This window comes from Sus scrofa, chromosome 15 (assembly GCF_000003025.6).
Source record: "Sus scrofa isolate TJ Tabasco breed Duroc chromosome 15, Sscrofa11.1, whole genome shotgun sequence".
Lineage (NCBI taxonomy): Eukaryota > Metazoa > Chordata > Mammalia > Artiodactyla > Suidae > Sus > Sus scrofa.
The window spans coordinates 94018511-94030408 of record NC_010457.5 but is presented as its reverse complement, the minus strand read 5'-3'; the positions used below and the strand labels follow the sequence as shown (position 1 = coordinate 94030408).

The 11898-nt window shown below is 38.5% G+C and overlaps 1 protein-coding gene across 2 annotated transcripts in view; it reads right to left on the bottom strand.

Annotated features, from left to right (window-relative positions):
- Positions 3930–11898, bottom strand: part of WDR75 (WD repeat domain 75) — a 45426-nt gene continuing 37457 nt past the window's right edge. For both annotated transcript variants that reach the window (XM_003133536.4, XM_021076080.1), the window contains exons 17-21: positions 11646–11815; positions 11201–11260; positions 7728–7877; positions 7238–7329; positions 3930–6850 (exon numbers count right to left, since the gene is read on the bottom strand). In XM_003133536.4, the coding sequence (XP_003133584.1) occupies positions 6646–6850; positions 7238–7329; positions 7728–7877; positions 11201–11260; positions 11646–11815 (677 nt within the window). In that variant the 3' untranslated portion in view covers positions 3930–6645. The remainder of the gene's footprint in view (positions 6851–7237; positions 7330–7727; positions 7878–11200; positions 11261–11645; positions 11816–11898) is intronic.

Below are 11898 nucleotides of genomic sequence, written 5' to 3'. Positions count from 1 at the left end.
AATCTATGGAGGCAGCTCACACTCTGTCCTGGTCCAACCCCTGCATTTACATGCCCAGAGAGTCCATGGCTACTAAAGCCAGACCTGTCTCAGGGGCAGGAGCACTTGTTGGTTCAGATGTTCCACCAGTGCTGAATTATAAGGCTGGCAGGAAAGGTGTAAATCCACAATGTGCACAAGGGAGATTTCAGCTCTTACTCTTTAGGTGCAGAGCTGTTTTAAGTATGGGTGCCTATCATCTATTTCCTTGGCATGTGCTGGCTGTTATCTCCTTGATAGTAGGTGTGCAGATATGGCAGCTGGTGCCTGGCCCAGGAGTACTCAGTAGTGGTAGTGGTTCACTCTTGCACCCAGAGCTGGGCAGTGACCAGGTATATAGTCCATGAGAGATGGCAGTAGCTTTTATGACTCCTCCTGGAGCCTGGCAGAGGCCAGCCCTTGGCACCCAGTTGCGGGCCCTTTGGGGGCAGCTGTAGGGCACACACGCTCCTAGGGAAGTAAAGGCAAAGGTTGGCACCCGGTCGCATTGGCAACTGTTGTAGTGGCAGGCTGCACATGTGCTCCCAGGGGTCAAGCTCGTTTATTTAAGGGACATGGACATATTGGTATATTTTGTAGTGTCCAGTGTTTCCTCTTTTAGATTTATGAAGTCAATAGGATATTTTCTACCAAAGTTGTGAATTGGTCACAGGGGCTGGAGGGGTGAGAGGAGTGTTACATAGGTTGGATACAGCACAGGGATAGAGTGGAATAGATTTAGGCATATAGTCAGTAGGAATTCAAAGATTTCCCAAATTAAGAGACTGAAGACAGGGCAGAAATGCAGATTATGTCACATAATGAGAATCATGTGAGCAAGAGTACTTAGTGCTCTTAATGCAGGAAACATGGAATGGCAAAGATCTCAGAACTCAACTTGGAGGATGACAACTGGTCCTAATGGAATAGAGTAGGAGAGCAAGATAAATGCAAGGGAGGGCAAAGGAGCTGAGAATAAGGCAGACAAGCAAAGAGTGGTGTTATCAAAGCTGGAACTGGATGCACTGCCTAAGAGGAAAAGGTAGGAAAGTTGAGGGGGTAAAACTCCAGGAGGAAAGAATGAACTCATCAGGAGACTTACCATGTGAAGAATATGAGTAGTTTTGGCGACAAGCTAAAGAAACCTAGACAGGATTGCAGAGGCTTGGTCCTGAAATAATAGAGCTGAAGTAGAATTTTTATATAATTTTTTGATTTTTTTTTTGTATTTTTAAAGACTTTCAACTTATGGAAAATTTATGAGTGTATTGAATATCCATATACTCTTTGCTTAGGTTTACCAAGGGTTAACATTTTGCTAAATTTGCATCAGTACATACATGCTTTTCCCCCTGAACCATTTATATTAACTATGAATTTTAAATGGTTTATATCACACTTCATGCCTAAATATTTCGTCATACATTTCTCAAGAATAAGGGCATGGCTACAATTCACTTAACATCATCAGGAAATTTAACAGTGTAATCCTAGATCTAAAATTTGTATATATTCAAATTTCCCCAAGTGCCTCCAAAATGTCCTTTATAGCTCCCCGCCCCATCCAGGATCCAAAGAGCACATATTGCATGTAGTTATGTCTCTTTCAGTCTCCCTTAAGCTGTAATTGTTCCCTAGCTTCTTTAAAGACTGTTATTTTTGAGTTCAGTTCTGCAGAATGTCCCTCAGTTTGGACTTACTTGTTTTCTTTCTCATAATTGGATTAAGGCTAGATCCTTTTTGCAGGAGTATAATGGAAGTGGTACTGTAGACAATAATGCACCAAAGTTCTACAAGCCTGCTATGATTCTGCTTTGCATCTTGAATATGTGTTTTATAAAGGACAAATGGGGTGATTATTCAGTGAACTGGGGATGTGCTATAAGTTGAGCTATATTTCCATGACATAAATTGGATTCACCTCAGAATTCTACCCTCCCTTGTGAGGGCTAGTTTCTGTTACTGTTACCCAAATATTTTCAGTCTAGAGTTTATACTTTTTTTTCTTTTTGCCTTTTCTAGGGCCACTCCTGCGGCATATGGAGGTTCCCAGGCTAGGGGTCTAATCTGAGGTGTTGCTGCCGGCCTACGCCAGAGCCACAGCAATGGCGGGATCTGAGCTGTGTCTGCGACCTACACCACAGCTCATGGCAATGCCGGATCCTTAACCTGCTGAGCAAGGCCAGGGATCAAACCTGCAACTTCATGGTTCTTAGTCGGATTCATTAACCACTGAGCCACGACGGGAACTCTAAAAGTTCATACTTTGCTCTTTTGTTGTAAAGGAATGGGTTTGAAAAAGAAGTTTGTCGGCCAATATATAAACGTCAAGTGTTAATCTCAAGTTGGATTTATTCTTTCTGTAATTCCTCCAAATGAAATTGAAATACCTTTGCCGTTCATGAAGATTTCATTTCACCCTACATTTCAGGTAGGGTGGCTAAATTTACCAATTGGCTGGCGTAATCTGTATATAAAATTTCTATTTCTATTAAGAGCTTTACCATACATGATTTTTCTAATGTTCTTAGTAACTGTTATGAGATGATTGCAGCCTCAGGGAGGAGACTAGGATTGTCCCAAATCCAAGTGACACTCAGTTCTTGGCTTGCTGAGTGGTTTGCAACCACATGTACAGTGACTTCCCATCTGCCTGGAGAAGGTGGTCATTTAAGAAGTGGTCACTAGAAAGATGAAGTTACCAGGTTACATTGAGATCTTGGAAATCACAATTTTTGTAGAAAGAGGGACAAATCTCACTTTTGTTATTTTAACTGCATGTTACCTAACAATGAAAGATGTGATCCTACACAAGGATGAAACAGCAATGCTTTTTATGAGTCCATGTGCAACAGTAAGCAAGTCAACCTCCTCCCGTCTTGGTGCTGAGAGATGTGAGTAGAATGCCTCAAATATCCAGTGAAGCACTAAAACGTTCAATTATCTTTTGCTACCCCACTGCAGGGACTGTGCTGCCATGTTGTAGAATATGATTTCTGGGAGCCCTTGGAAACTGGGAAATAGACTTGATTATAGATGGCGAGCTTTGGCCCTTTTTTCACTTTGACTTTTTGTAAAAACCTGTAAGTGTAAACCTATCTTCTCTTACCTTCTTTACTCTTTGGTTTTATTCAACATGAGTGGCTTGTGTGTGTTCCCCAGCCTGCCGTTCCTTCATTTTTTTGTTTTGTTTTGTTTATAGTTTCTGGGGAAGTTTCTAATGAGGGGGAGCTCTGATTCTAATCTGTTCTCTCAGGTAGTCTGCAGATTTCTTATTCAGAAATGAAATCTTTTAGGCTGTTTTCTCTAGCACCAACGAAAGCTGTAATTAAGCAGCAAACCTACCTTCCTGAGTAGGTAGGGCCAACAGAATTCTAGGCACTTTGGAGAATCACAATTGGAGAGTCAAGAATAGGCCTCAAGGACTTCCTGTTGTGGTTTGGTGGTAACGAACCTGCTAGTATCCATGAAAATTTGATCCCTGGCCTTGCTCAGTGAGTTAGGGATCCAGCTTTGCCGTGAGCTGTGGTATAGGTTTCAGATGCGGCTTGGATCCTGCATCGCTGTGGTTGTGTCTTAGGCCTGCAGCTGGAGCTTTGATTCAGCTCCTAGTCTGTGAACTTCCATATGCCACAAGTACGGTACTAAAAAGAAAAAAAAGAAAAAAAAAAAGGCCTCAAAGGACCAACAAAGGCATTTTATTTTTGAGATTAAAAAATTTATTAAATTATTAAAATTATTAAAATAAATTTGGAGATAAAGTTAAGGCCTCAAATAAACTTAATACAAACACAAACCTAGTAAGAGGCAGAGTTGAAACTAATTTTCTGGCTCCTAGACAATGGTCCTTTGGTGAACAGGCATGACGCTGTTCACCAAAAAAGCTGGGCTAGGGGATTCAAGTTTTTAGAGTGCAGACAGGCATTTCTGAGGGAACAAAATTTACTTTCCCATGTGAGCTAAAATATAATATTAATATTTGCATTTTTAAAGTGCTTATTTTCAGAGGACTTTCATTTGTCCTTAAAGTAGGTGACCACTGAATAACAAGGAGTATCAAAACACAATGGGAGGAACCTGGTGTGCTTTGATGTCTGATTGTTTCATTTTGTGAACTAAGTGCTCTGATCTACAGAGGAGTCTCCAAGCCAGGGGGATGTCATGTCTGAGGGAGCTAGAATAAGTATATCTCTCTATGTTTATATACAGGTGCCACAAGTTGAGTACAAGACCAGATCCTTGGTATTCTGGGGTGTGAGGGGGGAGTGTGGGCTATAATACACCAGCCTGGCATTACAGTTTTGTGGTCAGAGTATTAGAGTTAGAAGGTCATTTTGTCTAAGTATGCAGTTTAGACGTATGAACTGTAACTTGGAGATTAAGTAAGTGGATTTGCTTATGGTTTTAGAAAACAAAGCAACTGAGCAATTAATCACTGATTGCATCTTTCTGGTGGACCATATTCTACTCACATCCCCTTTTCCATGGTATCCTAGCAAATCCCAGTTTCTTCCATTTCTATTTCATCTCAATGATAAATAATCTTCCTGAGGTCATAAATACTTCCTGGGTCTTATCTTTAACCATTTCATTTGGGATTGTGTGGTGATAGAGAATCTTGACTTTAGTGTTTTAAGATAATGTTGCCATTTTCATGGGTTATCAGCAGCACACATAAAGCTAACAGGAAAAAACAATTTTCTGTAGTTCAGATAAAGTAGCTTTACAGAAAAATCAGTGCCATTTACAAGACCTAATTAATTATAACTTACTTGCTTTCTATGGAGCCAGTTTTCCATATTTGCCAAATTGGGGTAAACATCTGACATGGAGTTGTTGTAGTCAAAGGGTGATGTGTGTAAAATACATGTGGTCCATCCCCCTGTCAGGCTGAGACTGTCTACTTCCTAAAGTATAGGCTGTATGAGAGCACAAAGTAATGGGTCTGTGCCTTGACGGATAAATTACATAAATGACAGAGGGGTAGAAGGTGAATATCTTTATGGATTTGCTTCCTATATGAAAACTGGTCCTATCATAGGGGAGAAACTGAGTGTCAGCACTACAGATCTGCTGGATAGAAGTACAGATTTAAAATAAAGTGGCTATTACCTTTTATCTATATAGCTAGATCTGAGAAAGAATTTTTAAAGTAATGGAGGAGAATTAGAGTAATAGCAAGGTTTCCATTTTTACTGTAACAGAGATCAACCCAGAAAAATCCACATTTACAATTGTTCAGATTATATAATAATTATTTAAAGAAGAAATAATGAAGTTCCAAATTTAAGGAATTTGCTTTGAAAGCATGAAACCTTTCATATGTAACTGCAAAAAATAAGAATTTCTTAAATGAGAAGTATCACATACCATGTTAGTGTCTAAATATTGCAAAATAATGATTTGTAACTATGTCAGCCTGATTCCCCAGGTTGACAACATGGGATTTCTGGCTGTCCTTGCCCCAGCTTGTTAACGTAGAGGTTCCATGACAAAGACCAGAGTTTCCTATCCATAAGAACAGAGAGCTCTGGCATTATTTGAAATAGAGAATGAAGTTCAAGCCTAAGGGTATCCTTGAAAACAATGGAGATTTTGGTGGTAAGCAATTAATTCCATAAAAGAACCAGACAGCCAGAGTCTTCCCCGGAACCTCAAACACTGGCCTCAAAAATTAATCCTGCAAAAGATCTAAACACAATGGATCAGAATGTGGAACAATTTATGTCCCACATAATGTAAATAATGTAAGATGGTGCAGCTCATTTGTAAAACATTTTTGTAATTTTTTTTCCCAAAAGTTAAATATAGTTAAGTGATCCAGTACTCCTGGCTCCTAGGTATAGAACCAGGCAAAATGAATATAATGAAATAAAGTACTGATACATGCTATAGCATGAATGCCAAGTGAAAGAACCCTGTCTCAAAGACCACCTATTATATACTATTTATATGAAATGTCCAGAGTAGGCAAATCTATAGAGACAGAAATATTAGTGGTTGCTAGGGCGTGGGGTGGGGTAGATTGGGAGTAATGGGAAGTGCTTGGTAATGGACTGACTTTTGGGGTGATGAAAATGTTCAACTTTATTACTTTAAGGTAATACAAAAGAATCTTGCATTCTTTTCTACTACCAATGGGACTGTGGTTAAAAAGTAGTTGTTATTAGACTCGCTATACAAAGGCTTAACACTGCCCCGGAGTAATACCAGCTCTTCTTATCTGCCAAGGCTGTCATGAAAATTAGATTGAACTTAAAAACAGTATCACCAACAAAATTTTGACTTTCCAAACATCCTATATCTCCAAATTACAGATAAGGGGACTTAGGCTGTGTAAATTCAAGTCCCACCTCTGCTAAATCACCTATGAAGAAAATAGCTACTTTAAAGAAAAATGGAATGATGTATAAATGAAGTATGCAGCAAGTATAAAACATGATGTAAATATAGTTTTATATTAGCAGTTATTTAAAAAATAAAGCCTGTCTATATTTAACACCTTAAGAACAGAAATAACATTAAAATAGATTTCTGGACTATCAACATACAATTAAAAAAAAAAAACGAAAAAACCCCCACAAAAACGAACGTGCAAAAACCTTCCCTCTCCCCATTCCGCAAGACTTAAAGGGCAGTTATCCAGCTATAGTCTACTTTCCTAAATTTTCTCAGCTTCTTTTCTTCGGATTTTGACAACTGATGTATAATGTCTTCTCCCAAATCGGTGTTATTTGTATCCTGGACATTTTCAGTGTAATTGTTTTCTTCATCTGAATCATCACTTTCTTTTTCTTCTTCCATATCTACATCATCAGGAGCTTCTTTAGCACTTTAACAATAATAGAAAAATATAATTACTATTAAAAGTAACTTTCTAATTAAAGATACCTGTGTAAAAATATAATCATCTGAAAATAAAAATTTGTTTTTGAATACACTTAAAAAATTACGTGTTATTATAAAAAGCAGGTGAATTTATAAAAAGTATAATTTTGAATTCCATACCAAATCCTTAAAACACACCACAAAAGATCTCTTTCTGAGATGCTTATTTTCAATATATTTTATTTGTCTTAGTAATTCTATTTATATCCTTCAACTAAAGGTTAAAGCTGAAATAAAGAGAAATACAGGGAAAGAATATTCTAATCAAGGATAACAAACTATCCTGTTTCTCCAACAGAGTATTTCAAACATATCTCATGAATTGCTTTACCTCTCAGTCTCCTTAGACAACAGCAACGAATTTACAAACATGGAGCACAGGAAAGAAGCAGATGGTAGGACATGGGCTGGAGTGTGAAGAAGCTAGAGTAAAACAGAAAATTATGGTTTCTACTTGTCAAAGGCTTTCATTAATAGCAGGCTCTCCCCACAGAAAAACCAAACCAATCTCCCCACAGAAAAACCAAACCAATCTATTCCCAACCACCTACGTTTATACAAACAACCCTTCCCTCGATCCCACATCAGGCCACAATAATAAGAAATCCAAATTTTATGCCATTGGGTTTGGGAATTAAAGTTGCATAATATACAAATTATTAAAAAATTAGTTGTTACAAATTGATTGTATTAAACGTATTAAACTCTAACCGAAGGTGCTTGATAGCATTTAACCTGTTTCACACTGGTATAAGCAATTAATACTATTAGTTTTACTTATTAATACAATACACTTATATAAGTAATTAATAGTTACTTACCTCACTAATTGCAGGTATATTTTCTGTTAAGGGTAGTTGTACGAGTTCATTCTCCAAAGCTTCATTTACTCTGTCATCTTGCTGTTGCTGTCTGTGCTTACCCAATATGAAATAGAATGGGGTTGTTGGAAGACTTTCTTCTGCTAATAGCTGTAAGGATTTAAGAAAAAGGGCAATAAATCACTTCAATAAAAAGGAGTCACCACAGAAATTAACTAGTATGATTCATTTTATAACTAAGCAACCCACTTACAAGGGGAAAAGCTAACAGTGGCCAGATGACAGAACAAAATGTGCATCTATGCTGTTTCTTCATTCACCCACTCCTACAAAATGGCAGCAGAGGGGTTTTCAAAAGGGCATAAGACACTGGGGTGATGTGGTAACACTGGTAGGTGGAAAGCAGGTTGAAGGGCAGTAATTAATTTAGCAGACTTGAGAAAGCAGGAGTGTACGCTGGTGATGGTGATTGCTAAGAAGCATCCCAATTTATACTATAGAATAACACTGAAAATGCTCAAAAATTGTGATTAACAGTAACAGTACCTCTGTAAAGGGCTTAAAACAAAACAAAAACCCCAACCAGCTAAGCTGGTTGAAGGTCTATTTAATGAGCACTCAGATTTACAGCCCTCCCCTTCAGCCTCAGCAGAGAGCTGGCAGTATGTTTCTGAAGAGCAAAACTGTGTGTCTCTAGACTAGATGGCCTGGAGTGTGGAGGGGGTGGGGGTGGTGCCGTCACAGCTGAAGGCTGTTGTGCTCCACAGAGGGTGTTTTGTTTCTCAGAACACTGGCAGTCAGTTGACATCTTCAAGCTAAGAGCTTGGAAGAATTTTATTTGGGCAATTTGACCTGTTTAAGAGAAAAAGTCTTAAAATATTTTCTCATAATAATGCAGCCAGATAGTGGAGGCCAGGGGACAAGTTCCGCCCACGTAGAAAAGTTCCAAATGGTGATTTTGTTCACTCTTAAGTAAGAGCAGACAGCCAAGAATCATCAGACTTTGAAAACCTCCAAAATAAACTGAAATAAAAACCTGGTGGAAATGAACCATTCAAGGGAGAGAAAAAAATAGAAAAGTCAGATGAAAAAAGGAAATCTCCCAGACAAAACACATCAGATAATATCAGAACATCATTACAGAAGATCTAATACTAACAGTTCTACAGAAAAATGAAGGCAAAAAAAGAAAATTCTTTAGTTTTCTTTTCCTTTTTTGCTTTTAAGGGCTGTGCTTGTAGAACACAGAGGTTCCCAGGCTAGGGGTTGAAATGGAGCTGGAGCTGCCTGCCTATGCCACAGCCACACCAATGCTGGATCTGAGCTGAGTCTGCAACCTACACCATGGCTCGGGGCAACACTGGATCCTTAACCCACTGAGCGAGGCCAGGGATTCAACCTACATCCTCATGGATACTAGTCGGGTTTGTAACCTGCTGAGCCACAAAAGGAACTTCCAAGTTTTCTGATTAAAAGCCCTCCACGAAGGCTCTACATTTCAGTTGAGGAAAAGTCAGTCTTTTCATTAAAGCTTGTTTTGACTTATTTAAAACGGCAAGTGGCACTCTACACTCCTTTTCCCACCATTCCTCCCTCCATATTCTTACTGCCCTCTAAAATATATATGTATTTTACTTATTTAACGTTTACTGTCTGTACCTCCCTGTTATATTGTAAAACACAGTAAGTTTAGAACTTGACTCTTTTGCTGATACTCCCCCCATCCCCTTTTCTTTCTTTTTATAGCTGCACCTGCAGCATATGGAAGTTTCTGGGCTATGGGTCCGATAGGAGTTGAAGCTGCATGCGGGCTTATGCCACAGCAACACTGGATCCTTAACCCAGTGAGCAAGGCCAGAGATGGAACCCAGATCCTTAATGTGCTGAGCCACAACGGGAACTCCACTCACTGCTATTCTTAAATGTCTAAAACATACAATAGATGATCAACAAAAAATTGAATGAATTCAATGAATTTATAGTGGAAAATAAACAAACCAGGTTACAGATAAACTGTAAGACAGTATCTTCAAAGTTCTAAGACAAAATGATTACCAACCTAGCACACTACCCAACCAACCAAATGGGAAAGAATAAAAACATGTCTACACAGGCAAGATCTTAAATTTATGTCCCATGTGCCAACAAAATGTTCTTCACCAAAGCAAGGGAAGGGAGTGACCAAAGAAAGAGAAAAGCCTCAGGATCTATTATAGTAGAGGTGAAACGAACCCCCAGAATGGTATCAAATGCAGATCCTAAGATGACTACTGTGTAGCAGGTTTATAGGGTATTAGTTCAGACTGAAGGTCAGAGGGTCTTAGAAATACTTCTTCAGGATTCAAAAGCATACCTAATAAATCTGAAAATAACTAAAGAAGTCTTACACAACTAGGTAGAGTTTGGGGGTGAATTAGGTGAGAGGTAAATAGAAAACTGGGAGTGAATTAGGTGAGAGGTAAATAGAAAACTAAGTAAATGAAAAAAGAAGGCAATCATTAACTCCAGAGCAAAAAGGTTGGTCACAAAAAGAAAAATTATTATTACATGGTTCAGTTATGAATTCTGTTTACATGTTTAAGGATGAACACTGATCTGACCAATTTAAGATGTACCCATACTGGGAAAATTTAGGGGACAGAGTGTGTGTAGGTGTGTTGTGTATATAGGGGGAGTGGTGTGAAAAAGAGCTACAACTTCAACAGGTGAGAGTTAACCGAGAACTAGCAATCTGAACATGTTTCTTAGAGAGATGGAGATGAATAAAAACTTCAACTGAAAGAGTTGGGAGTGAATATCTTCTGAGTAATGGCAACAGTGATGATGTTAAAGTTTTTCCTAAAAAGTATTATATAGAACTATTTGACTCTAAACTGTAAATCACAAGCAAATATTCTGCTATTACAAATTAAAAATACATTTTTGGGAGTTCTCCTATGGTGCAGGGGGTTAAGGATTTGGTGTCATCACTGCAGTGGCTTGGGTTGCTGCTGTGTTGTATTTGATCCCTGGCCCATGAACTTCCACACGCTGCTGGTGTGACTGAAAAAAATTTAAAAAATTAAAATAAACCACCACCACCAACAACCAAAAACCGAAAAACCAAAACCACCTCTACATTTTCAGAATTCCCTGACGGCCTAGCACTTAAGGATCTGGCATTGTCATTGCTGTGGCACAGGTACAGCCACTCCCTGGCCTGGGAACTTCTGGATGCTGCAGGCAGGGTCAAAAAACAAAACAAAAACCCACCAAAAAAACTTAAACCCTCCCTCAGCACCGAACCCAAAACAAAACCTTGCCTACAATTCCAAAGAGCGCTCTGACATCAAAAGAAGCAAGTAGTTTCTTAGTGTATAATTTTAAATTCCATTTTAGTGCAGGTAGAAGCTTTTTCTCATAGCTGAGTTCTAAAAGATAACCTTATCTTAGCAGGGAGGCAACATGCATGATCTGCACCATGAGTGACATACCTGTTTGCTTGTTGGTGTGAGCTTTTCTTCTGGAGATTTTGTACTGAGTGTCAATAAACTCTGAAAAGAGAGGCCAATTAATGATGCAAAATATAAATTGTAGAGTGCAAATCTAAGTAAGATCTTAAAGTGAGAAAATGAGGTCAACTTTTTACCTTGATATAACTGCTCACAGAAAAGTGATAAAAATTTTAAAATATTTAATAACTGCTGTGATAGCTGTAAGATTGTTCTGAAAGACATTTAAGCGTGGGTAACAGAATAAAATTCAACTGATGGATCACACTTAATCCACTGATTTTTTTACGGCAAATCAAATACTAAAAAAAGAGAGCCATGCTAATAATACACAATTTAAAGTATTCTAGTTGAATGTAGGCGGTACTTAGCCTCAAAGATGTGGGTAATTAAAGTATGACTGCCTTTTCTCAGCTAGGATGGTTACCTGTGATTTTGTTAGGAAGTAAAACTGGGATCTGTTCAGCCACTGGTAAGCTTCTGAGGTGAATGATTCGGGGACATCTCGTGGGACAAACACTCCCCACTGGACTTCCTCTCTGGAGATATTCTTTTGAATATACAATGGCCTTGGCTCACTAGGTTTAAATACAAACACTAGAGAAAAAAACAGACAAGACAGTGACATTTTGCCTGCAAAGATTAGTTCTAGCCTCAGTCTGGCAGATCACACTCATCCT